The 24,900-nt window shown below is 41.5% G+C and overlaps 1 protein-coding gene across 20 annotated transcripts in view; it reads left to right on the top strand.

The window, feature by feature from the left end:
- SOX6 (SRY-box transcription factor 6) overlaps positions 1 to 24,900 on the top strand; it is a 676,724-nt gene that overhangs the window by 412,829 nt on the left and 238,995 nt on the right. For all 20 annotated transcript variants that reach the window (XM_053252042.1, XM_053251996.1, XM_053251998.1 and 17 more), the window contains 2 exons: positions 1,517 to 1,689; positions 7,223 to 7,291. In XM_053252042.1, the coding sequence (XP_053108017.1) occupies positions 1,517 to 1,689; positions 7,223 to 7,291 (242 nt within the window). The remainder of the gene's footprint in view (positions 1 to 1,516; positions 1,690 to 7,222; positions 7,292 to 24,900) is intronic.

Raw genomic sequence — 24,900 nt, 5'->3', positions numbered from 1 at the left:
GCCACTGTTTATTAATTTCCTTGTTCTGTTATTACAATAATACAGGAATAAAGCACTTGCTTTGCTGGTTGGGAGAGGCTTTGAGTTCTAATGACAGCCATTACCCTTGTATCAAAATGCTTCTGATGTAGATGCAGGGGGTGTGGTCATTGTGCAGGCTGCCATGAAGGCAGGTGGCAGCATGAGCCACTGTAAGTCTTATATTTTGTTATTAGCCTGAAACATATATTGTGCCACCACCGCTTGTTGCTGAACCCACAGGGGGTTCACAGAAGGCTGCTTATGTCAATACCACTACTAGTATGAATCGTTTGTATACCACTTTTCAACGAAAGCTTTCAAAACAATTTACATAGCAAAATAATACTATAGAAATAAAGATGGTTCCCTGTTCTCAAAGTGCTCAGAGTCTAAAAGAAACATAAAGTAGACACCAGCCACAGCCACCCCAGCACAGTACCTCCAGTGACTGTTGCTGGTGTCTGTTTTGTGTTACTTTTTAGATTGTGAGCCCTTTGGGGACAGGGAACCATCTTATTTATTTATTATTTCTCTGTGTAAACCACCCTGAGCCATTTTTGGAAGTGCGGTATAGAAATAGAATGAATGAATGAATGCATGAATGAATAAAAGAGGGCCGTTTGCTCTCCCCCTGCTAAATATAAGATGATTAAAAAAAAGAAGTTGGAGTAAGAATTGCTGCTGTTCTTAATGCCAATACCCAAGTGTAATTTTGATAAATTATTTTTTCCCCAAATGCAGTTTAAAGGTTGGTTCGATATCTAGGCTGTGATAAAATTAGAAGGAAATGTGCAAACGTCTCTCAAAAGCCTGAGAAGGACCATTCATTCAAAGAATAACGAGTTTCCGCCTAATTTTAAATGTTTTAATGAATTTGAAGCTAAACTAGAAGCTTTAAATTATGCTTGTTCCAAGCAGAGCTTTTTCAGTAATACAGGTTTAGTTTAGTTTACACACACTCCCCCTAATCAAAGCTTGACTTAGCCATGGTTTCTTAGTAACAAAAATTAGGCATATCTTGTAGGCTCTGTGGCATTCTCAGTTCATGTGAAAACTGGAGAGCTTTGAGAAATTAGGACCAATAATTAAGCTGTTTTCCTTATTAAGCAGGGTGGTTTTTTGTTATCTTATATTTTGTTTGTTTAAAAATGTATAATGGAGGGAAATTATGTTAATTTATTTGTGGATTTGGTAATCCATTAAAGAGTCATTACACTGGGATGGAAGGGAAAGAGGGATTTGATATTGCAGAGTACATAATTAATTACTCTTGTCAGAAGGGAAAAAGAGGAGAAATTGTCTCTCTTCTGTTTTGCATTTTTACTGTGATATTCCTTACCTTTCAGAATATAGTAAAGCCTGATCTATTGGTGCTTTTAATAATAAAATAAATAATCAAGCTGCTCTTTGTAAGATACAAAAACTCCAGTATTTCATTTTGTTTGACAGTTAATAACTAACTTGTCTTTACTCTGCATCTGCCTCTCTCCTTTAGGTACACCTGAAAGCCTAGCAGAAAAAGAGCGACAGCTTTCTACCATGATCACCCAGCTCATCAGTTTACGGGAGCAGCTTCTGGCTGCCCATGATGAGCAGAAAAAGCTGGCAGCATCACAAATTGAAAAACAACGGCAGCAAATGGACCTTGCTCGCCAACAACAAGAACAGGTGAGCAACAAAAAAAGCAACCTGTGAAAATGTGTCTTCCACACACAGCAGCAGATAAATTCCTAATAAGTGCTGTCCCACCTCCTGCCACACACCCCAAAAGGAGAGGATATTTATTTGTAACCAAGAAAGAGATATTCTCTGTTTTATACTATACAGGTTTACCAGTCTGCTACTTGTATTGGACATTGCCATAATATGTTCTATGTATACAATGCACTGCATTCTAAATTTATTTTTAAATACCTGTATAGAATGAATCAGTTGTAGCATCCCTTGAAAGTTTGCCCACATTGAATTTAAAAATGGATCGCCTGGGGGAGTTGGGGATAGGAGGCACTGCTTTGCAGTGGTTCCACTCCTATCTCTCAGGCAGAATTCAGATGGTGGAGCTTGGTGACAATTGCTCTTTGAAACAGGAACTATTATATAGAATCCCTCAGGGCTCTATTCTGTCACCAATGCTTTTTAACATCTACATGAAACCACTGGGTAAGATCATCATGAAACCACTGGGTAAGATCAGGTACGGGGTGTTATCAGTATGCTGATGACACTCAAATCCATTTCTCCTTATCATCACCATCAGGAAACAGCATTCACTTCCTAAATGCCTGCCTACAGTCAGTACAGGGCTGGATGAGGGATAACATATTGAAGCTGAATCCAAGCAAGACGGAGGTGCTAATTGTGGGGAATAGGAATTTTAGGGATGAGTTAGATCTTCCTGTGCTGGATGGGGTTACACTCCCCCAGAAGGAACAGGTATGCAGTTTGGGAGTGCTCTTGGATCCAGACCTCACCCTGGTATCTCATGTGGAGGCTATGGTCAGGAGCACTTTCCATCAGCTTTGGCTGATTCGACAGCTGCGTCCAGCCAATATGTTTCCAGGCAAATTACAAAGTGCTGGTTATTACCTTTAAAGCCCTGAATGGATTTGGTCTGGACTACCTTAGAGAGCACCACCTTCTGTATGATCCCCATCACACGTTGAGGTCATCTGGAGAGGTCCGTCTCCAGTTACCACTACGTCTGGTGGCGACTCAGAATCGGGCCTTCTCTGTAGCTGCTCTTGACCTATGGAATGCGCTCCCGGCAGATATCTATAATTTAGGCTCGTCACTGGTCTTTAAGAGAGCCCTAAAAACTTACTTATTTGGCCTGGCCTTCCAAGGTTTTTAAATTGTTTTTGTAATTGGTTTTAAATAGTTTTGAATTGTTTTGAAATTGTGTTTATATTGTTTTAAGCTTTTATGTCTTTTTAAACTTGTGCACTGCCCAGAGCCTTTGAATGTGGCGGTCTATAAATGAAATAAATAAATAAGTAAATAAATAAATAAATAGAAAGAATTCTCCATTTCAAAATGGCTAAGTGCAATTCCATGTTTAGAATTAATTGTGGAACAAGAGTATCTTGTGAGTTCAGTTTGTCTAGCACAAGAAGTGGGTTATCAAAAAGATTAGTTTGAATGTGAAAGTTATTTGTTTTGAGTTCTGTTCTGGACTTGTGTAAAGGCTCTGTGAACCCGGCATTCTCCCACAAACTCTCATTAATGTGAATGGAACTGGTGCCAGATCTGCATCTGGTGGATTTTAGACACCGACATATCTGGCAAGTGGTTACCTGTTAGGCTATTTTTCTTGATGGTTCGTAAGAAGAAGGTTCACAACTTTGGCAAAGTGGTTTTTTGTCTCTTTGGCTATTAGAAGTTTGAGGGAAAATAAAACAGAATTAACACCTCCCACCACCACCACCCAAGTATGTGTAGGAGATAGAAGATAAATAATAATTCCAAGTTATCTAATGTAAAAAACAACAACACAATAAAAGATTCTATTAGTTCCTTAGGCATTAGCTTCAAATTAATGTGCAGTTTTTAGGAATCTGACATTATAACTAGAATTATCTTTTCAGTTAAATGTGTTTTATAGGGTATATACAGCAATGTATGCTCTGTTGATTTTAATGAGTTGTGACGTCTGGTATTTTATGTGCTTGAATATTTGCCCACATGTAAGGAATATAGACTCGTCCTAATGGAAAATAACATAAAGGAATACTGTAAAAAATCAGAAGTTAGAATGTCATTTAGCCATCCAGAGATGACACAGTAATTAACTATTGACACTTGTGAATAAGCTAGCACAAATTAATCTTGACACATTTGCAGACGAGTGATATCTTACAGTGAACACTTTGTAATTATATTTCAAAATGAAAATTAAATGACACTTAAAACTAGGTTGTCATGCTCAATGAAGCAAGCATGTAGCTCAACCAATTGGCAAATAAAATTCAGAATTTGAGACACATGGTGCTTCAGTACCACTTCTTCTTCTTTTTGTTTTTGCAGTGTCAAGCCCTATACATTGAGACTGTGCTATGGTAATTGCACTGTGGTGTTTTGGATGCCTTTTTCGATCACAACACCATCAATATTATATGCCATGCTAGTACTTCACTGGTTTCCATAAGGAAATGAATATTCATTTGCTCTTATATTGTATTCACTGCAGTGAGCTGTGCACTAGCAAATTGAACTCTGCAAAATCAGTCCCCAAGCTAAAGCCTTTACACAGGTTTCTTACATAGCACTCAGGTACAAACCATTCTTGTTGTCTTCAGCAGGTTCCTGCATAAGCATCCCTTTCTATGTATTGCTTTGTTCTTTTCACCGAAGGAATTTATTATTTTTAAATAAATACCTCCTCTTGTGTAGAACCTTCAAGATAGCTTTCAGTGGTAAAATATCACAGTACAAATGTAAATATTGAAATATCCATGTTAGCCTTAAAAGCACAACAAACAAAGACATTGAGGAGATTTTCACAATCAGCAAAAAGCGGGCTAAGGGAGCCTAGCCCACTTTTTGCTGACTTTCTGCTGCCACAGAAGCCGCATGGCTCCCGACAGCACACTCTCTTAATTCCCCCTCCCCTTAGCCGAGGTTAGCAGAGTGAGTGCTCTGCTAACCCCGTCTTTTTGATCGTGTATTGCCGCACCGTGGCTCTGTGCTACGGCAACACATGAGGGAGAACCCCAGCAGGAGGCTGAAACAAGCCTCCCGACCCTGGAGGTCTCACTAGGATGCCCCGCACACTTGCTCCTGGAACTTCCAGGAGGGGCACGGCCCCCGATCCCCGCATCCCCTGCCTGCTCCATAATGGAGCTGGCAGTCACGTGGGTGGCTGATCCAGCTGCCCTGGGCTGTTTGGGAATCATCTGCAAACCCTCTGAAGGCAGGTCTCACCGATCGTAAGACTCACCTCATTGTATAAAGCCTTGCAACCATTTCTTAAAACTCACCAGGAACTCACTAGTATGCAGTAAAGAAGTCTATGCCCCCAAGACACCTGGATGGCAGGTTATAAAGTTTTAAGGGGGTGGAGGGGGCTTTTGCCAGATCCTTCCAAAATCTCCTAAGAAGTGTTGGGAAGACACATATGGAAAGAGGCATTCTTCCACTTGAGGCTCAGAAGGGAGAGTGCATATTCGAATGCTCTCCCATATGTAGCTGGATGTAGAAAACTACCATATCAAGGAGAAATTTTCTAACCTAGGCTAGATTTCTCTCCTATGTACAGGGAGTACTGTATTTTAACACACATAGGGAAAATCAAACAAGCAACCCTCTTGCCTGACATCTGAGGGAGTACAGTTGCAACAGACTGTAGTAAAATTTCAGTCAATGTGTAGATTTTCTCATTACTCTCTTCTTTCTTAACCTTTTGTTTTTATCCTCTATCAGTAACATAGAAATTTATACTAAAGAAGGAAGCAGAATCGTGTACTTTCAGGAAAATGCTTGTGCAATGCAATAGGCCAAAATGTATCTGGCTTTGAATAGATGAAGTTGAATAAGCTGTACAGGCCTGGTGACACTGTGTGGGGATAGTTGTGTTTTATGTTCCTACTATATTGTTATCTGATGTTGATGTACTCCTATTATGCAATTAAATATCCTTCATTTGGTATTTTTCTTGTGGGCATTTTCTTTGCTGTCCCCTTGCTGTGACATCATCTGAAATTGCATTCAGACATATAAGCATATGCTTATGTGCTCTGCTTAATGGTGAAACATAACTTTCTATTAATAATAATAATAATTATTATTATTATTATTATTATTTATTTATTTATAAATAATAAATAAATAAGATGGATCCCTGTCCCCAAAGGACTCACAATCTAAAAAGAAACACACACCAGCAACAGTCACTGAAGATACTGTGCTGGGGGTGGATAGGGCCAGTTACTCTCCCCCTGCTAAATAAAGAGAATAACCACGTTAAAATGTGCCTCTTTGCCAAGTTAGCAGTGGTATCATAATGCCAAAGACATCCTAAAACTCATTTCTGATAGCTATAGGCCACCCCCAGCCCCAGAGGCAAGATGCATCTATATGCCAATTGCAGGAGAGCAGCAGGAGAGAGGGCATGCCTTCATCTCTTACCTGTGGACTTCCCAGAGGTATCTAGTGGGCCAATGTGGGAAACAGGATGCTGGACTAGATGGGCCTTGAGCCTTATCCAGCAGGGCTGTTCTTATGTTAATGGCCTGTACAGATCTCACCTCAAAGACATAATCTTTCATATTCATTCATTCATTTATACATACCACCCCATACACAAGTAATTGCTGGCTGCACAGAGTGCTTCCAGGAAAGGGAAAATCAGCAAAAATCACCACCGTGGGTAATGAGCTGCTGCACATCTAATTTTTTTGAGCTCCATGTGTGCAGCAGTGTTACTGTGGATTCTGGCTAATAATAATAATAATTAATAATAATGATGATGATGATGTTGTTTAAACAAATTTTGTTGTTTGAAAGTTTTAAAAAATGTCTTTATAAAGTTTTTTTTCTATTCAAAATAATCAGTGCTCTACAACAAAACCAAGTAAAAGCAGTACAAAAACTAAAACGGATAAGCCAAAAATAAGAGAAGTGCATCGTGATTTAGTAGCAAGGGTACTACAACAAGAAAGCCAGCTGGTCACCTGGAGGGAGAATTTTCCCAAGCAGACAAGTTGTAATTAGATGACAAAACAAATATGAAGATGTTGTAAGGTGGGTTCCCAGGGCTGGGAATTTGAAAGAGTCAATTCAATTATTGAGAATGCCCTGCATCAAATCTCCACAAATCTCACCTCTGAGGATGAAGAGACCCAGGATAGGGTCATCTCACCTCTGCTAACTCAGAAGAGGGTGTGTAAAATGTGGGAGAAGGTCCCCCTTCATCTACATAGGTCCCCACTGTGCTATGTCTGAGTGCTTGGAACTGAATAATGTAGTTTTAAACAGCTGATTCAACCCTGCATTTTAATTGCCTCCATAATCTTTAAGAATAGGTTAGTGAATGTTATTTTAAATTATTCCAATCTTTTAGTAACTCCTGGACAAGTGAAGTTCAGCGCAACAAAGAAGAAAAATCTGAAATTATCATGAGGAATAAGTAGGAACTTGTTTTCACTCAAAATATTGAAGTTTCAACATCACTGTTTTAATTTAATGGAAAATTTATTTCTAATAGATTGCAAGACAACAGCAGCAACTTCTGCAACAGCAGCACAAAATCAATCTACTGCAGCAGCAAATTCAGGTCAGTGTATTTTATTGCTCTCTTCTGATTATGCTTAAATTCCATTTAGAGAAAGAGGAGGCTTTAAAATAAAACAGTTTTTATTCTCCTAGCCTAGCAAAGCTTCTGTTGAAGGAGGATTCTTCATTTTTTTGAAAAGTAACAATTTTGAAATATAGCATTTTTGATGGAGGGACCTTTTTGTTAATAAACAGGTTTTGTTTGAAAGACCTGAATCAGTTTGACACATTTCCACTTAACTATAAGGAAACAGCTATTTTAACTTACGTGATGGAGTGATTAAAGTTTTTTCTTACAACCAAGAAGCAACCAGCTTTATATTGAGACAATTATTATGGGAAACTGTTGTAGCTTCTGCTGTGTAGATGCATAGCCACCAAACCTTTTGTAGACAGTAAGGGTTAAAATATACATTCTGTTTATCTGTCAGGGGCACCAGGTCAGATTTAACTGACTGAGAGAAGATACTACAGGAGATTTAGGGGGGAGCAACATTCAACAAAGTCCAAAGGCATTCTTACATACACTCAAAGATAAATGGTTTTAAAATGTATATTTTAACACATCTGTTGTAGTTGTGTTTTTCTTTCATTTTTAAAACCCCTTACCATAATTATGGAATTGTTGTCATCACCACAGGATAGTCATGTTTGTTTTTAAAGCAAAGGGAATTGTGCTCTTTCCATAAATTCTTAGAACAGACCAATTTAAATGTTTACTCACTGTCCCTCAGTGTGTGTATAGAATCAGCAAGCTGGTCTAGAGATAGAAAGACCATTGAGAAACAATCACATCTGATCTGAAGCTTGGCGGGAGGAGGACTGCTCCCCTTTCTTCCCTGAGTGGCATCAGTTAATTGAATTGAGCAGTGGTTTCCCCATGCTAGATAGGAAAATGCTTCTGAAATTTAGGCTGCAGTCCTAACAAAACATCTAAATAATGTATTCCGTTGATTTCCGTAGGGCTAACTGCTATGTAAATGTATTTAGGAATTAAGGTGTTGGAACTCACTTGAAACCAGATTCCAAGCAGTGTGGGATAGTCACTTAAAAAAAAAAAAAGTGAGATCCCAGAGTGGGCTAGTACAGAGTCTAGTAAAGAGTATAAAGTAAAGTAAAGTTGTGCCTTCGAGTCGGTGTCGGCTCCTGGCAACCACAGAGCTATGTGGTTTTATTTGGTAGAATACAGGAGGGGTTTACCATTGCTGTCTCCCACGCAGTGTCTGATGATGCCTTTCGGCCCCTTCCTATAGTCTGGGAAACATATCAGGGGGATTTGAACCAGCAACCTCTTGCTCGCTAGGCAAGTCATTTTCCCGCTGTGCCATTAGGCGCAGTAATATTTGGTGAACTGATATTTAGAGGAGGAACCATTTGGTGCAGTTTGGATGATGAAGCTGCTTTAGATTTTGTAAGATGGCTGCTGAAGTTATGGCAGTTAGAAGCTAAGGCTTCTTTCTCACATACTGTGAAACCACGGGTTGACGAACCTGAGGTTAATCCTTGAACCCTGGAATCGTACCATAGATGATCTTTCAACCCGTTTCAGGCAACTTATGGTTTCAGGGAAGAGGAGTCCCTCCCTCTTCCTGATCTGCCGAGGCTGTATATCCCAGCAAACTCCACAGTTGCCAAATTGCAGGCAAGGCATCAGCACATCAGCAAGGTGGCAGCCATTGGCAACGATCTTTGGGGGAGGGGGGTACCTGGTGTGATCTTACCTTTTCAGCATGGACTACCTACCCTTGGCAGTGAAAGGGCATATAAACCCTTAAAAATGGCATTTAAACCTTTTCCCTCACACCACTTGCACTGCCACCCTTGCAAGAGCCCAGCAGCCAAACAGACTTGCACAAGCTTTATTACTTGTGCAACAAGGGTGGTAACAGCCCTACAGCCTGCACACGTGTCTCTATGGCCTGCCAATCTCCTGAGAGAGCAGTCCTTGGCAGAAGGGGCTTCATCGCTCATTATCCAGCCCCTGAAACACATCCCAGTGTACTCCAAGACTATTCTTCTCATGAGTAATGAGAATACATATCCTAAGAGAATACATATCCTCAGAGACATGAGAATACATATCCTCAGAGACATGAGAATACATATCCTCTGTGAGAATGACATATCCTAAGTTGTAGGAAGTTGTAGGAGCCCCTGGTGGCGCAGTGGTAAAACTGCCGCCCTGTAACCAGAAGGTTACAAGTTTGATTCTGACCAGGGGCTCAAGGTTGACTCAGCCTTCCATCCTTCCGAGGTCGGTAAAATGAGTACCCAGAATGTTGGGGGCAATATGCTACATCATTGTAAACCGCTTAGAGAGCTCCGGCTATAGAGCGGTATATAAATGTAAGTGCTATTGCTATTGCTAATGCCATAGAATGTGTGCTTGCACCCAAGGGGAAGGGGCTGGGCCACCTTCCCCTACTAATTTGTGCAAAAAATAAATCAGACACACTCAAGAATTCCATGGACTGTCTTTCAACCCAAGCTCCGGGAATCATGTGTTATCTTTGTTGGGTTGGGTTGCCCGGTTTATGGTGCCACCAGGACTCCATGTTCTTGTGCAAATACTTCTTTTTCACTTGATTCATGGAAAACTCTCCACAAAGTGCCCATCTTGTCATCCCATCCCCCTTTTCTGCAGATTGCCAAAGGGGGGAACATGAGACACAGTGGAAAGTTAACCCCTGCTAACTTGGCAAAGAGACACCTTTTAACGTGGTTATTCTCTTTATTTAGCAGGGGGAGAGTAACTGGCCCTATCCACCCCCAGCACAGTACCTCCAGTAACTGTTGCTGTGTCTATCTTACATTTCTTTTTAGATTGTGAGCCCTTTGAGGACAGGGATGCATCTTATTTATTTATTATTTCTTTGTGTAAACCGCCCTGAGCCATTTTTGGAAGGGCGGTATAGAAATCGAATGAATGAATGAATGAAAGTGGGCAATTCCCAATGTGACTTTTCCTTTTGACATGCTGTGATGTTTGGTACACAGAGACGTGGTATCCCTGTTGCTGGACAACGGCTGGAGGAGTGTGGAGGCAGCGGGGGCAGGGCAGGTGCTTGGAGAGGCAGCCAGTGAGGAGTGCAGCAGGCATAGAGCTGGCATGTTTGTGGGCTGGTCTGAACTGCCCTCTGAACTGCCATAGTGACATGGTTTTGGCAGCAGCCACTGCACAAAACCTAGGTTATGGAAGTGGCAGAACTCAGATGACACAATACTGCCTTCAAACTTCAGGTTGGAGCAGCAAAACTCACTACAAAGCCGGAAGTTCAGATTACGGTTTCGGTTTGAAAACCTTAGGTTGCTTTTGTGACAAAATCGTGGTTTCACATATTTGGAAAACCATGAAATTCAACCTCTGCCCCCTTCACTTCCGGTTTGGTGTTATGTGCGAAGGTGGGTTTAGATCCACAGTGGTTGTTACACTGAAACTGAACAGTTAGGGTTTCTTCATAAGAAGCTGGTATCTGTCCTTTTGGAAGCTAGAAAACAAATCTAAAGTTCTATTACAATACAATGGGCTGCAGAGATTATTCCCTCCTCTTTACTCTCTATAATGAATTTTTCCTGCCTGCCATGGTTCCCTGTCTGCCATGGTTTCCTTCCTGCCATGGTTAGGTATTACATACATGCCAACATAAAAAATGGTTAACTCTAATTAGGATATTAATCTGAGTTTGCTAACTAACTTTAAATTTGGTTTCAAATATGGGTTAAGAAGAACAGGGCTGGCCCAAGGATTGGTGCTGCCCCAAATGAAGTAGGCATCCCTGCCCCCTTCGCCTCTATGGGTGGGTGCCTCCTGTTGGGACATGGGTGGTCCCCGTTGCCCGCCTGGCTGCCCACTTGCTTTTCTCCTTCCTTCTCTTGCTACTGGCCTGCTGCAATGCATTGTAATGACACCGCCACAGTGACATATAATTTATATCAGCAGGAGTGGCAGCTGGTCCCCATCATTCACCCAGCCACCCACCTGCTCTCCTTGCTGCCTCCAGCTGCCACTGCTGCCACTGGCCTGCCACAGCACATTATAATCATGCCATCACATGACATGGTGATATGATTATAATACTCTGCAACAGGCCAGTTGCCTGGAAGCATATGGCAGTGGCAAGCACCTGGCAGCGGCAGGAGTGGTGGGCGGAGGCGACAAAGAGATCAAATGGTTGACTAAGTTGACAAGAGGAATGGGGAGCGCTTGCTCACTCCCACCTGCAGGGTTGACGTGACTTGACCACCTAGTTTGCCTAGCAGATGGCCTGGCCCTGGAGGGGGAACCCCAAGGTGGTTCAAACAATACATTCATATAATTAATTACAGTTATCTGTGATCAGTTGTCACCTGGCTCCTCCCTTCTCATAACTGGATCTGTCTGCGACTCAAAGAACTGGGCCCTCTCTATTGTTTGGCTGAGCCAACTGTCCTCCCCTTTCTGAACTGGATCCATCTGCAACCATTCCATTCCAGAAAGCCAGGCCCTGTCCATTGACTGGCTGACGCCAACTGTTATCTAGCTTCTCCCCTCTAAGAACTTTCTGTGCAATTGTTCTGTCTGAACCATTTTTCTGATCTGAACCATGCTGCCTCACCGCCAAAACTGATGTTTGACCTACTGGGAGATAACACCAGTAATCTGTAGATGCATAGAACAACCTAATGGTGCAGTGGGGAAGTAACTTGCTTAGGGAGCAAAAGGTTACTGGTTTGAATCCTCACTGGTATACCTATATCGGGCAGCAGCGATATAGGAAGATGCTGAAAGGCATCATCTCACACTGCGCGTGAGATGACAATGGTAAACCCCTCCTGTATTCTACCAAATAAAACCACATGGCTCTGTCACCAGGAGTTGACACCGACTTGACGGCACAACTTTACTAGATGCATATATTTTTGCTAATCAGGGAAAAGGGTACTTTCTGTGCCAAATTCTTTGACTATACCTGTTTCACACCATTAGCATTTTTAATAGCTGGTGAAAAGCCACCTCACTAATTGAAAGCCACCTCACTAATTTGCTACCTTGTTCCAGTTCTGCTTAAGATCTTCAGATTAAATGTGGCAAATGCAGGATGAAGACTAGTCATATCCAGCCCTACAGTCCTATATGTCTCTACACTTTCAGAAATATCAAGTAGTATGTTACCCCTGGGACTGTGTCATTGCAGACTGATGGATCTGCACATATGAATTCTCCCTCATGTAAAATGAATCTTGTAGATAGAAAGCTATCATGTTAGAGAAAAGGATCTGAATATGTAGCTCACAAGAGTGGCCTCTCACAGGGAGTTAAATGACCTCCAATCTTTTGGTGGCCTAGAAAAGGTAATGGACTGAAAGTAGGAACCTGACAACAAGTTATGTAGTTGCTGTTACTCCTTGCCATCATCAGAACACATCCTGCTTAACAGTAAGGCTGAGAACTGTTGACTCAGAGACCTCAGGTTAGTCACAGATCACACTGGAAGTGGCCTTCAGCTCTCTCCCTTTGGCTGTTCATTCATAAAACTAGTTGATTCTTTGCTTATTGCTTTCTATTTTGTTCTTCAGTTAAGGTTAACAGGCATGTCACTGAGATCAAGTGGCAGTTCCTTTTCCTAGAAACAGCTAAATTGCCTCCAATCCATCTTGTTCTATACATGTATTTCCCACCAAGTTATGGAGTTCAGCCACTACAGAACATCCCCCCTCTCCACTTCATGCCAATCCAGTTGATAAGGGCCTGTTTACTGTGAGAGACTTTTGCGGATTGCTTCTCTCTCTCCCTCATGTGCATTGGGAAAACTCATTAAAGTATTTCAGACAGGTTAAGCATTTCTCCTCCACAGCATGCTTGCCAGGATTCTGGTGGGCTTTTCATCTTCTCCTGGAGCATCTTGCAAGGAATTGCCTTGGCTGCTGTTGGAGCTGCTGGGCTAGTGCCATATCAGGCATGCAAACAAGCCTCAGAGAGAGGCTGCTATAAGGCTGAGTGGTTAGGATTATTCAAGGAGTCACAAGCTTTAGCTTCTTTATTTTTAATTCATTGCCTGCCCTATCCAAGAGACTTGGGCTGGGTAACTATTTCAGCAAACTATTTCACACTCAGAAATATGGAATTTTCTCTCTCCTATTTGATGATGTTCCTTCTGTTCTTATCACTATCACTACCAGTAAATAAAACTGCATAAAAATACTTTTAAAACAGTTTTCTGTAAAGGAGTGGGAAAGATATATATACTAGTTGACTTCTTAAAATTACTTATTAATAGTACCTATTAATAATAATAATAACCTTCAGATTGAAATTGAGCAGCTCTGGAAAAAGAAAACAGTACTGGTGCCAATAGTTGTTGGTGCCCTTGGTGCAGTACCTAAAGAACTTGAACATCTATGTTGTGAACCAAGCCTGATTTGTATACTAGATATGCTCTGGAGCTGGCACGTGAAATTAGGCTTGTTTCATCAGTGTCACAAAGTGACCAGTTCTTTTATATGGTAACCATGTATAGTCTGGGTGCAAAGGTAGAAAGAAGATCAAAAACACTCCTAAATGATTCAACGGGCTTTACTGAGTATAAAAGAATAACAGAATAACTGAGCAGAAAACAGAACAATCAATCAGTATTACTAGCTATATTTAAATAATAGCTGGCAGCAACATTAACCCAGTGTTCCTAACTATCATATGTGTGTGTATTAAATCTTCCTATAGCCTAACATAATTCAGATATAGGTGGAAGGCGGGGAAGGTAAGGAAGGTGCAGGAGTGGTATGGTTGGCTTCAAAAGCTAGTAGGGGGAAGAGGGAGGGGGAGAAGGAAAGAGGGATCCAAAGCTTGTGGAAGTAGCATATTACCAAGGTCAGAGGCTTGAGAGTGGTGAGGCTTCAGCTGAAGAAGAGACTCTGGAGCTGGAGAGTAGGAGCTGGAGCGATGCAAGCTTCAAGCAGTCAAGCAGGCTGGTGGTGGTTTGCTCAGAGCAAGGCAGAGAGCAAGAGCACCATGGCTGGGGAAGTCTCGACCTCTCACTACACAGCAGAGGTCACCGAGAGTTCCTGACCATAGAAAGAGTTCCTGCTTTTAGCCTCATAGCTTTAGCAGCAAACTCTGGGATGGCTCTTGAGCTGAGATCTACTTGTTAGGCAAAGCTTGCTAATTTCCCATGTCCAGAGACGACTCCTTATAGTGGTTTCATCCTTTGATGTCCATTGAGTCTCCTGGATCACAAAAGGTGTCAATTCCTGTTATCCTCTGGATATTGTCTTTTAATTATCAAAATTAGCTCAGGATATTAAGTTAGTCAGGGTACACAAGATCTGTGTTCTGTCTTCTGTTAGCTGTTTGTTTGGAAAGGATAGAACAACACTGTGATAGAGCACTGCAAGATATTCCCCTCAGGGGATGAAGCCGCTTTGGAAAGAGCAGAAGGTTTCAAGTTCTCTTCCAGGCTTCTCCAAGATAGGACAAGATTTTTTTATTGAACCAACAAACTGCCAAAGCATACATTACGTTTCCAAGATAGGGCTGAGAGAGATTCCTGCCTGCAACCTTGGAGAAGCCGCTGCCAGTCTGTGAAGACAATACTGAGCTAGATAGACCAGTGGTCTGACTCAGTATATGGCAGTTTCCTATGTTCCTATGTAACAGAACAACATTGTTCTGTTGACATTCCCCAAAGCAAATCTGCATCTTGTGCTGCCTTTTCCCCAAGAATGTTAGACATCAAAGATGTTAGGAAAGAAGGAAGAAACCAAACTATATGTGACAGCAATTAAATTACTTCTTGTTTACATCTATGTGATTCTAAGAAGAAGAATGTTTAAAGTCACAGCAAAAGGGGTGCATGTTTGAGGCGAGTTAATCAATACATTTAACTAAGGCAGAACAATAGGTGACATCATGATGAGCATCCTGTCAGCGGAGGTAGGGGATTACCTGAGAGCAAGTTAATTTTAGCAGTGTGAGGCAGGTAATCAAGCAAGACCCACTGTGTCTCTTGTGAGTTTCACAAGCACTGATATGCAATGCTAGATTGGCCCTGCCTTCACAAATCATTTACCAGGCAGTCATGAGGTCTGGGTGTCATGCACTGGTCAGTTCATCTGAATTCAGACATTGATTGATTTCTTAAAAAAATGGAATTAAGACACAGGCCTGAATTCTGCATAACTCTGAGTTGGTAATTCTGGGTTTAATGTTGGGGTCAGGGTGTCCCCAACACCATCTTGATACCCTGGGTATCAATAAAATTACAACATATCAACTACAGAAGGCCACACTACTCGGGACAGCATGAATACTGTGACAATATCTTTAATTCTTCTTTAGTTATCCTAGACCCTTGGAAAGGGCCCGATAATTAAAGTACCAAATCCAGTCAATAACATCAGGTAGATGGTGTTAATAATAATAATAATAATAATAATAATAATAATATCTCCCATCAACAATATGGTGAGACGTAACTTTAATAAATCTATACTGGATCGGTCATCACCTGGGTCAACAAGGACCGCGCCAGGTGCTGGAGTCCCTGGACATCTGGTGGCAAGTGGGCAACAGGACTCAGGATCTTCAGTTGAGCAACCAGGGCTGGAGACTGCAGGATTACTGGAAGAAACTTCACTTAACCAGAAGAAATATACAAAAAATACCAACAAGGAAATAATGATCTGCTATTACAAGTCTAGTCCAACTAGAAGAGGTTATTTAAAAAGAATGTACCAAATTTGGAAAGAGAAGCATCCAGATACAGAAATAACAGAACAAAGGCTAGCAGACCAGAGAAGATTCATAATAAGAAATAAAGTATCCACAGAAGTTGAGCTGGAAGAACTGCAAAGAGCAACACAGGCTCAAGATATGGAAGAAGAATTACCACCAACTGAAGAAGTTGCTCAGGTGCAGGTGGAGGAGGTGTTGGAAATAGAGGATGCCACTGTTGCTAAACTGTTTCAAAATCAAAACCAGGCAATCTCCACTTTGCCTTCACCTCAAAATCCTGAATGCTGCTTAACAGAAAAGCAAAAAGAACTAAAGCAAAAAAATAACTGAGCACATGAACCAAACAACGACCAGAGTTCGACTTCCAGCGCTAAAAACAGTTGCCAAAAAACAACTTGCTCAGGCATTAATAAAGGTAAATGCTGCACTTGCAGAAATAACAACCAATGATTTGCAAGAAACAAACCAACTAATGTACAGTGCAGCAACAATAACAACACAAGAGCTCGGATATAAGATCAGTGGACCTGTAGAAAAAGAAAGTAGTACATCACCTAAATGGAAGATTAGATTAGAAAATAAAATCGCCAGGCTTAGACTGGATGCTAGTAAACTGAAAGATATGAAAGACAAGAAGCTGAAGAATGAAAACACCAAACAGTATCTGATCCAAAAATACCACCTAGATTCAAGGAAAACTAGAGAAGTCCTGGAAATGATAAAGTAGCAAATAACAGGAGTGTTAAAGAAGATTAGCAGATACGAAGCTAGAATTACACAACACAGGTGGAATCTCCAATTCCAGTCGAATCAGAGACATTTCTACCAAAGCATAGAAGGAGAAACTGCAAGAAACATAGAAACACCAAATAAACAGTACAATTCTGGGGGAAACTATGGGACAATCCAATAGATTATAATAAAAAAGCAGGCTGGATGAAAGAGGATGAAAAATGTAACCAACAAGTGTAAGATCTAATAATAACACCAGAATTAATAAGTGAAAGAGCAAAGAAAATTAAAAATTGGACTGCACCAGGCGATGATGAACTGCATGGCTTTTGGCTTAAACACCTTACAAGCCTTCATCAGGGGTGTAACTACAATTAGGCAGGGGGAGGCCGTTGTCTTGGGGCCCCCCGCCTTGGGGGGGCCCCTGAGAGGCTCTCCCCCACCCAGCGCCTACCCGATCTTCCTTGTGAAGTCATTTAATGGGGGGGGCATATAAGAATCTTGTCTCAGGGCCCACTCCAATCTAGTTACGCCCCTGGCCCTCATAAACAACTATCAAAACAGTTCAATCACATTTTGCAAGGAGGTGATATTGAACAATGGCTAACAACTGGGAAAACTCATCTCATCATGAAAGACCCAGCAAAAGGTGCAGGTCCAAGTAATTATAGACCGATAACCTGCCTGCCAACCATGTTCAAATTATTAACTGGAGTAATAGCAGATGAAGTAATGCAACACTTATTTACTAATAAGCAGCTTCCAGTTGAACAGAAAGGAAATTGCCCGAACACCAGAGGCACACAAAGACCAGCTGCTGATTGACAAAATGATTTTAGAAAATTGCAAGAGAAGAAAAACAAATTTAAGTGTTGCATGGATTGACTACAAGAAAGCCTTCGACTGATTGCCTCACACATGGATACTAAATGTTTAGAAACAACTGGTGTCAGCAAAAACATTCAGATATTTATTAAAAAAGCAATGAGCATGTGGAGTACACAGTTAACAATCAATGGCAAGACACTTAGACAGGTAAGCATTAGAAGAGGTATTTTCCAAGGGGACTCACTGTCCCCTCTGTTGTTTGTAATCACCATGACCCCACTTTCACAAATACTAAACAAAACAGGCCTCGGATACCAAACATTTAAAACATCAAGTAAAATAAACCATCTGCTGTACATGGACGATCTGAAGTTGTATGGAAAGTCCCAGTCAGAAATTGAATCACTGCTAAACACTGTCTGTATATTCAGTAGCGATATAGCAATGGAGTTTGGACTAGACAAGTGTGCTGCATTAACAATGAACAGAGGGAAAATAAGAAAAACAGAAGGAATAGAACTGCCCAATGGAAGCAACATCAATAACCTGGAAGAGAAAAAACATTACAAATACTTGGGCATTCTCCAGGCTGATAACATTGCACACACTGAAGTTAAAAGAAAAATAGGAACTGAACACATCAGGAGAGTCAGAAAAATCCTAAAGCCCAAACTCAATGGCGGGAACACCATACAAGCCATCAACACCTGGGCTATACCTGTTATCAGATACACTGCAGGAATAATAGACTGGACCCTGGCAGAGCTAGAGACGCTGGATCGTAAGACCAGGAAAATAATGACCATCAATCATGCTCTGCACCCCTGCAGTGCTGTAGATAGGCTATACCTCCCTCGCAGCTCAGGTGGAAGAGGAATGTTGCATGTCCATCAAACAGTAGAGGAGGAGAAAAGAGGCCTTGAAGAATATATCAAGGACAGTGAAGAAGATGCACTTCAAATGGTCAATAACGCGAAACTATTCAACACCAATGAAACAAAGCAGGCCTACAAGAAAGAACAAGTAAAGTACCGAGAATAAAAATGGAAAAATAAGCCCCTGCATGGTCAAGATTTGCACAATATAAGTGGAAAATCAGACATCACCAAGACCTGGCAATGGCTTAAGAATGGTTACTTGAAGAAAGAAACAGGGTTTAATACTGGCTGTGCAAGAACAGGCACTAAGAACACATGCAATAAGATCAAAAGTCGAAAAATCCACAACAAACAGCAAGTGCCGCCTTTGTAAAGAAGCAGATGAAACAGTGGACCACCTAATCAGCTGTTGTAAAAAGATCGCATAGACTGACTACAAACAAAGGCATTACAAGGTGGTAGGGATGATACACTGGAACATCTGCAAAAAATACAAGCTACCTGTAGCCAAAAATTGGTGGGACCATAAAATTGAGAAAGTTGAAGAAAATGAAGATGTAAAAATATTCTGGGACTTCCGACTACAAACAGACAAACATCTGCCACACAATACACCAGATATAACTGTAGTCGAGAAGAAAGAAAAACAAGTTAAAATAATCGACATAGCAATACCAGGGGATAGCAGAATAGAAGAAAAAGAAATAGAAAAAATCACCAAATACAAAGATCAACAAATTGAAATGGAAAGGCTGTGGCAGAAAAAGACCAAAATAATCCCAGTGGTAATTGGCGCCCTGGGTGCAGTTCCAAAAGACCTTGAAGAGCACCTCAACACCATAGGTGTCACAGAAATCCCCATCAGCCAATTACAAAAAGCAGCTTTACTGGGAACAGCCTATATTCTGCGACGATATCTATAACAATTGACAATAAAATTCTGGCATCCCAGGTCCTTGGGAAGGACTCGATGTCTGGATAAAACAAACCAGTCAATAACACCTGTCTGACTGTGTAAACAAGAAATAATAATAATAATAATAATAATAATAATAATAATAATAATAATAATAACAACAACAACAACAACAACAACAACAACAACAACAACAACAACAACTCTCTTGGAAAATGCTCACTCGTTCATTTACAGAGAGAATGGCCTAGTAGTTGCCTTTCATTTTCAGTGAGCGAGTCTGTGGATTTCACATCACAGTGTCGTATGCAGGCTTCTAGAAACTACCTTTGCATGGGAACAGTTTCACTTGCTGAGCTATTTTGTGTAAACTGGGTCACTGTTCAAATTAGCCACCCATTATATGGTTTTTTTCTGTGTCGCACCAAGTCAGTAAGTAATCGTAGATGACCACAAATGAGCCTGAAAGATCCACAGATTCCCATTTCTGTCTCCTTCCCAGGCCAGAAGAGGAGATTAAAACCTTCCCTTTCAATTTTAATCTAACTGCAGCTCACATCCTGTTCAAACTTGAGGAGCTGCAGATTAGTTTTAGCTACGATATAGTCAATCAAACTAGGTTCAATTAAACTGTGGTTTCAGATCCTGAACAAACCATAGTTAAATACAGTTCCCTGAGTTTGGGCAACAGCTGTGATTACTTTAAAATTAAAAGTGAATGTTTTTTGCCTCCCTCAGCACATAAAAGATGATGGGAGGCAGAGCCTGTGAGCCCACATCTCTCCTGGACTTGTTTCAACATATGCTAAACCATGGTTTAGATTATCATCTGAACCCACCCACTGTATCAACTCTAGACTAGAATATTTTCCTAAATGTGACTCAAATGATGCTCACACCTTAGTGGACTAAATTTCCTTCGTGTAGCATTTACATTTCTGTTTGAATCATGACATTATCTCTGTGTGTTCAAAGTTGAAGCTCCTTTTCATAAGTATACTCTCTTTTAATTGCCATTACAAGTCATTTTCATGAGTAATTCCCCCCCCCCTCCACCTCCAGGACTAGGAAGTAACATTCATGCTGTGTAGTTTAATATCAACAAACTTGCATGGTCTCACTTTATTAAAACGAGTGAGGATGACAGTAAACAAAGGGACAGCAAGATGAAAAATGACAACTGCTTAACTGTCCTTGAGTGTGAATAATTGGTGTTGTACTTAAAACTTAAGAGGCTGAACCAACAAATCCCTTTCCTTATCCATGATTAACTACTGACAATTGAGGTACCTGGTGAGCTGAATAAGGACTATCTCTTTATGTGAAGTGCATGTCTAAAGATCAGGAATAATTACATTCTACATTAGCCTTCATGGCCCTCACAACCTGGTTAATTAATTTTTTTGCTAGGATAATAATAGTAGGAATATATTTAAAGATATGGTTCATTATTAAGTATCTCATTGACCTCCTATTTAAGAGCTGGGCCCTGCATTTATTGCCTTCTGGAAATGGGTTAAAGCTACTAGCAGTAGGCTTGCTGAAGAGACACTGTCTGCAATTTAGCTCACACTGGGCTGCTCCTGTTCTCTCTTAGGTCCTCTCCTTTTGTTGGTAAACTGTAGTTAATACTGACAAGCAAAAAGCAATCACAGCACTTCTGTTCAGGCACAGGGGACTATTCCCCCTCCCTCTTTTTTTGGTTATTGATCATGAAACTGATCCCCTTCCAGCCAGCTCAGAACAAGACCAAATAAAGTCATTGAAAGCAATTTGATACTTCAATTGGCATGGTGCATGGATCAGAGACTCCCTTGACAGCAAAAAACACAAGGCTTATAAACAAAGCTCAAAAGTCCAGAAAAAAACCTCAACTTCAGTGAGCCCTTAAAACATTTCATAATTGTTATCTTCAAACATGAATTAGCCTGGAAGCCACCCCTCTCTTTACCCGTTAATTTTCACTACTGTGTGCTGTTTTTAATTGCCTATGGGCACATCACTGTGATCTTCTTTGGAGTTTTAAAAAGGATAACATGCAGAGCTAATTATTTTATCAAATTTAATTAATTTTAAAAAGCTATTATACAGGTTGCATTGGACATTTAACTTGATTTTATAATTTAAAAGAATAGGTAAGCCTATTCCACAGAACGCCATTGTATGTGAAAATAATTCTCAGTAAATTCAATATAGCTCACTAATTAAATTCTAGGCTGCTCAGGAATCACGTCCAAATAATCATGGTCAAAGGCAGGATGGTTTCTCTTTTCAGTGTAGTGTCTTGATAGAGATGTTCTATAAATGGTTGTGTCTTTGTGTCTTCATTACACAATTAGTAACTTGTATTTTTAAGAAATGGGGGTGCTCAGACTTCTGTGACATACTGTGAACACCAGAAAAGACTATATTGTCAAAATTGGGGTATTCTTCCTTTTCAGAGTGGGATGGAAGAGCCCCATTGTAAACATGATGCTTGTTTGTGCAACAACTGGATATATAGGGAACTAAAAGGAGTGTGGAGGAGCATGAGAAGTGTCCTCAGGCTTTTGTTTAAAACAACCATTACCTTGGATCTAAAGAGAGCTGGCCTTTCTTGAGAAGAAATGGAGAGAAGTATTAAAAATTATGCTACATTTAGGTTATCAAGTCCAATGCATTTTCCAGGAATATTCCAATCCCATTGTATTTTAATGGTTCGCTAGGGATGTGCACGGAACTGGCGGGGGTGGTTCGAAGGCAGGGGGCATACCTTTAAGGGTGGGGAGGGTAGCTTTATCCCTCCTGCCTCATTTCCCCCACCGGCTCTCCATTTAGAAAGTCTCTGTCAGGGTGGCAGCATGCCTCCCTGCCACCCTGGTATCCTTGGGCTGAAGTAAAAGGAAGTATCCAGCGTGTGTGTGCATGCTGGGCGGGCACGTGAGCAAGCACAACGTGTGCACACCCCTTAGCGTGTGCACGTGCACCAGGTACTTCCTTTTACTTCCATCCGAGAAGGAAACTGGGGCGGCAGGGAGGTCCGCTGCCACCCCAATAGAGACTTTCTAAATGGAGCGCTGGCAGGGGAAACATGGTGAGAGAGGTAAGGGCATCCTCCCCCACCTTCAAACTGGCAGAATCGCCGGTCGTTTGGTTCCATGCACATCCCTATGGTTCCCCACTAGTCTTGAATGCTTCACCAGTTAGTCTGAATTGTTGTAATAGCATATCTTGTCCTTGAGACTGCTGAGAAGGTATAAGTGGTGAGAAAATGATGCTGAGAAAACAAAAGATATTTCTCATTGATCATTCCCAGATGGAAGTGTGTGAACTTCACAGCCTTATTCAGGATAAACTTCTCTGGGAAACAATTGTGCTGTATTTCTCCTATGTGTGTAGTAAAAATGTTGCTGTGCTTATTTGTGGTTTAGGTTAGCTTTTCTAGTCTTGTTGCTTTCCCATTGCCTCTGGATTCATCTGCACTGATTAACACAGATGAACAGCACCTGGCACAAATGACCATTCCTTGCTTGAAATTATCATAGGAGGCAAAATGTAAGATGACCAAGCACAGGTTTGTTAAAAATGTTTCTTAGAGTTCTGTCTCTCTTGTTGTGTTACACTTGGTGGTGCTATATAAAATGGTTTGATGATTATGTTGATGCTGATAATGCATGCTCCTGTTCTGCAAATTCTGTAATATTTTACCTCATGTAAATAGAAAATGCAGAGGAAACATCATGTAAATAGAAAATGCAGGGGTGGAGCCACCATTGAGCGAAGGGGTTCAAAGAAACCGGGCTGCGCCCAATCGGGCCGCGCCTCATGACCCCGACACACTTCCTCGGTGTCTGACATCAGACACAGGGCTGCTGGTTTAGCTCCTGAGCGGGGGCCATGCTGCCCCCGTTCAGGAGTTAAATGGCCGCTGCGTTTGTGGTGTGGCCAGGAGTGGCTCTTCTCTGCCTTTAAGGCAGGGAAGAGCTGCTCCTGGCTGCACTGTGAATGCAGCGCCTGCCCCAGTCTAGCTCCCAAAGGGGCCGCGTGGCCCCTTCGGGAGTTAAATGGCCAGCACTGCGAATGCAGCTCCGGGCGGACTACAACTCCCAGACGGAGCTGTGGGTCTCCGTTTGGGAGCCAGACCACATACCCCACATCTGGCATCAGACACGGGGGCACACAGGCTGCTGGTGGTCAGGCTCCGTGCCTGAAAGAATGGTATGGCATATCCTGGCCATAGCAAGATTTCCTTTTGTCACTGGACCTATCTGAACATTGCTTTACAAATGTGTATCACCCACATGTTTGTCACTCATATTTCTAAATCAGACCTTGGCATAATTGACTTAATAATTTGAGCCCTTCTTTATTGTTAAAGTTAGTGGATGACATCCAAACTAATGTTGTGTTAGTGCAAGGCTGTGGTGCTAGCTAGTCAGGAGCTTGTGTTATAGACAGCTTCAGACTTTGTGCAGAAATAGACATCTGTATCATGTGATGCTATTCTTGTTGGGCAAGATGACCGAGAGCGCAAGGGATTGCACAACTGTGAGCATCAGCACAGCTATGCAGCATTTGTGTACGCACACAACTTTGTTCATTGTGCTAGTGCAGTGTTAACCTGGATGCCAGCCACAGGCTCAGTCCATTAATCACACAAAACTACGGTTAAGAAGCTTAACTAAAGTATTGGCATGGTGTCTGAATTGACAAACAATGGTTTGTGATCAACTGGCAAACAAAAATTTGAATTTAAGATCTGAAATTAGGGTTTGTGCTGGCTGTCATATGATGGCCACATCCACATGTAACACAGAACCGTACTTGAATGGGTCAAAGGTTCTGCAAGCGATCTGAATATGTGGAAAAGCAGTTTGGGGTGGTGATTATTTGTAACTCCAGTCTGAACCCTCAAGTTGTAGTGAGTTTTGTCACTGCAACCCAAGATTAGATGGAGCCTGCAGTACATCTGAATTTGGAACCACAAGTTGTGTCCCTTGGAACCAGAGTTGAGGGAGGAAGCTCCTCCCTCAACTCTGACTGTGATTGGCTGTGTGGGCTGTCCTTAATGGGAAAAGATAGCTAGCACAGCCAGTTCTGCCTCCTCTCTTCAGTCTCACTGACTGCAGAGAGGGTGCTCTCCTTTGCATGCAGATTCAGACAGGAGACCTGGGAGTGGGGTAGGGAATGGGGAGTCGTGGGTCCATTGGACCAGTGGTTCCACGTTATGTGCTAATGCGGCCACAGTCTCTATTGACAAACCATAATAATCACCAGATTTAGTGATTACTAAATCCGCTGAGCAGACAGATAACAGAAGTGGAAAAGTAGCATAGGGTTTGTCTGATTGTATGGAATCTCAAACTTTAATTTGGGTTACTAACTTAGTACAAATCTTTTCTGGACTGATTAGAATCATATGGCCTGTAAGCGCATGTGAACAGGAAAGGGCGCACTGACAATGCACCCATCGGGACTTTCTCTATGGATGTCTTCTTGGTGCTCCCTTAATTGTGCATGGGTGCTGTCATCCAAATGGCCAATTCACACATGCTCCAAGTACTTGT

The sequence above is a fragment of the Hemicordylus capensis genome, chromosome 1 (genome assembly GCF_027244095.1).
Source record: "Hemicordylus capensis ecotype Gifberg chromosome 1, rHemCap1.1.pri, whole genome shotgun sequence".
Lineage (NCBI taxonomy): Eukaryota > Metazoa > Chordata > Lepidosauria > Squamata > Cordylidae > Hemicordylus > Hemicordylus capensis.
Note: the sequence above shows the minus strand (reverse complement) of the source record. Positions and strands in the feature narration are given on the sequence as shown.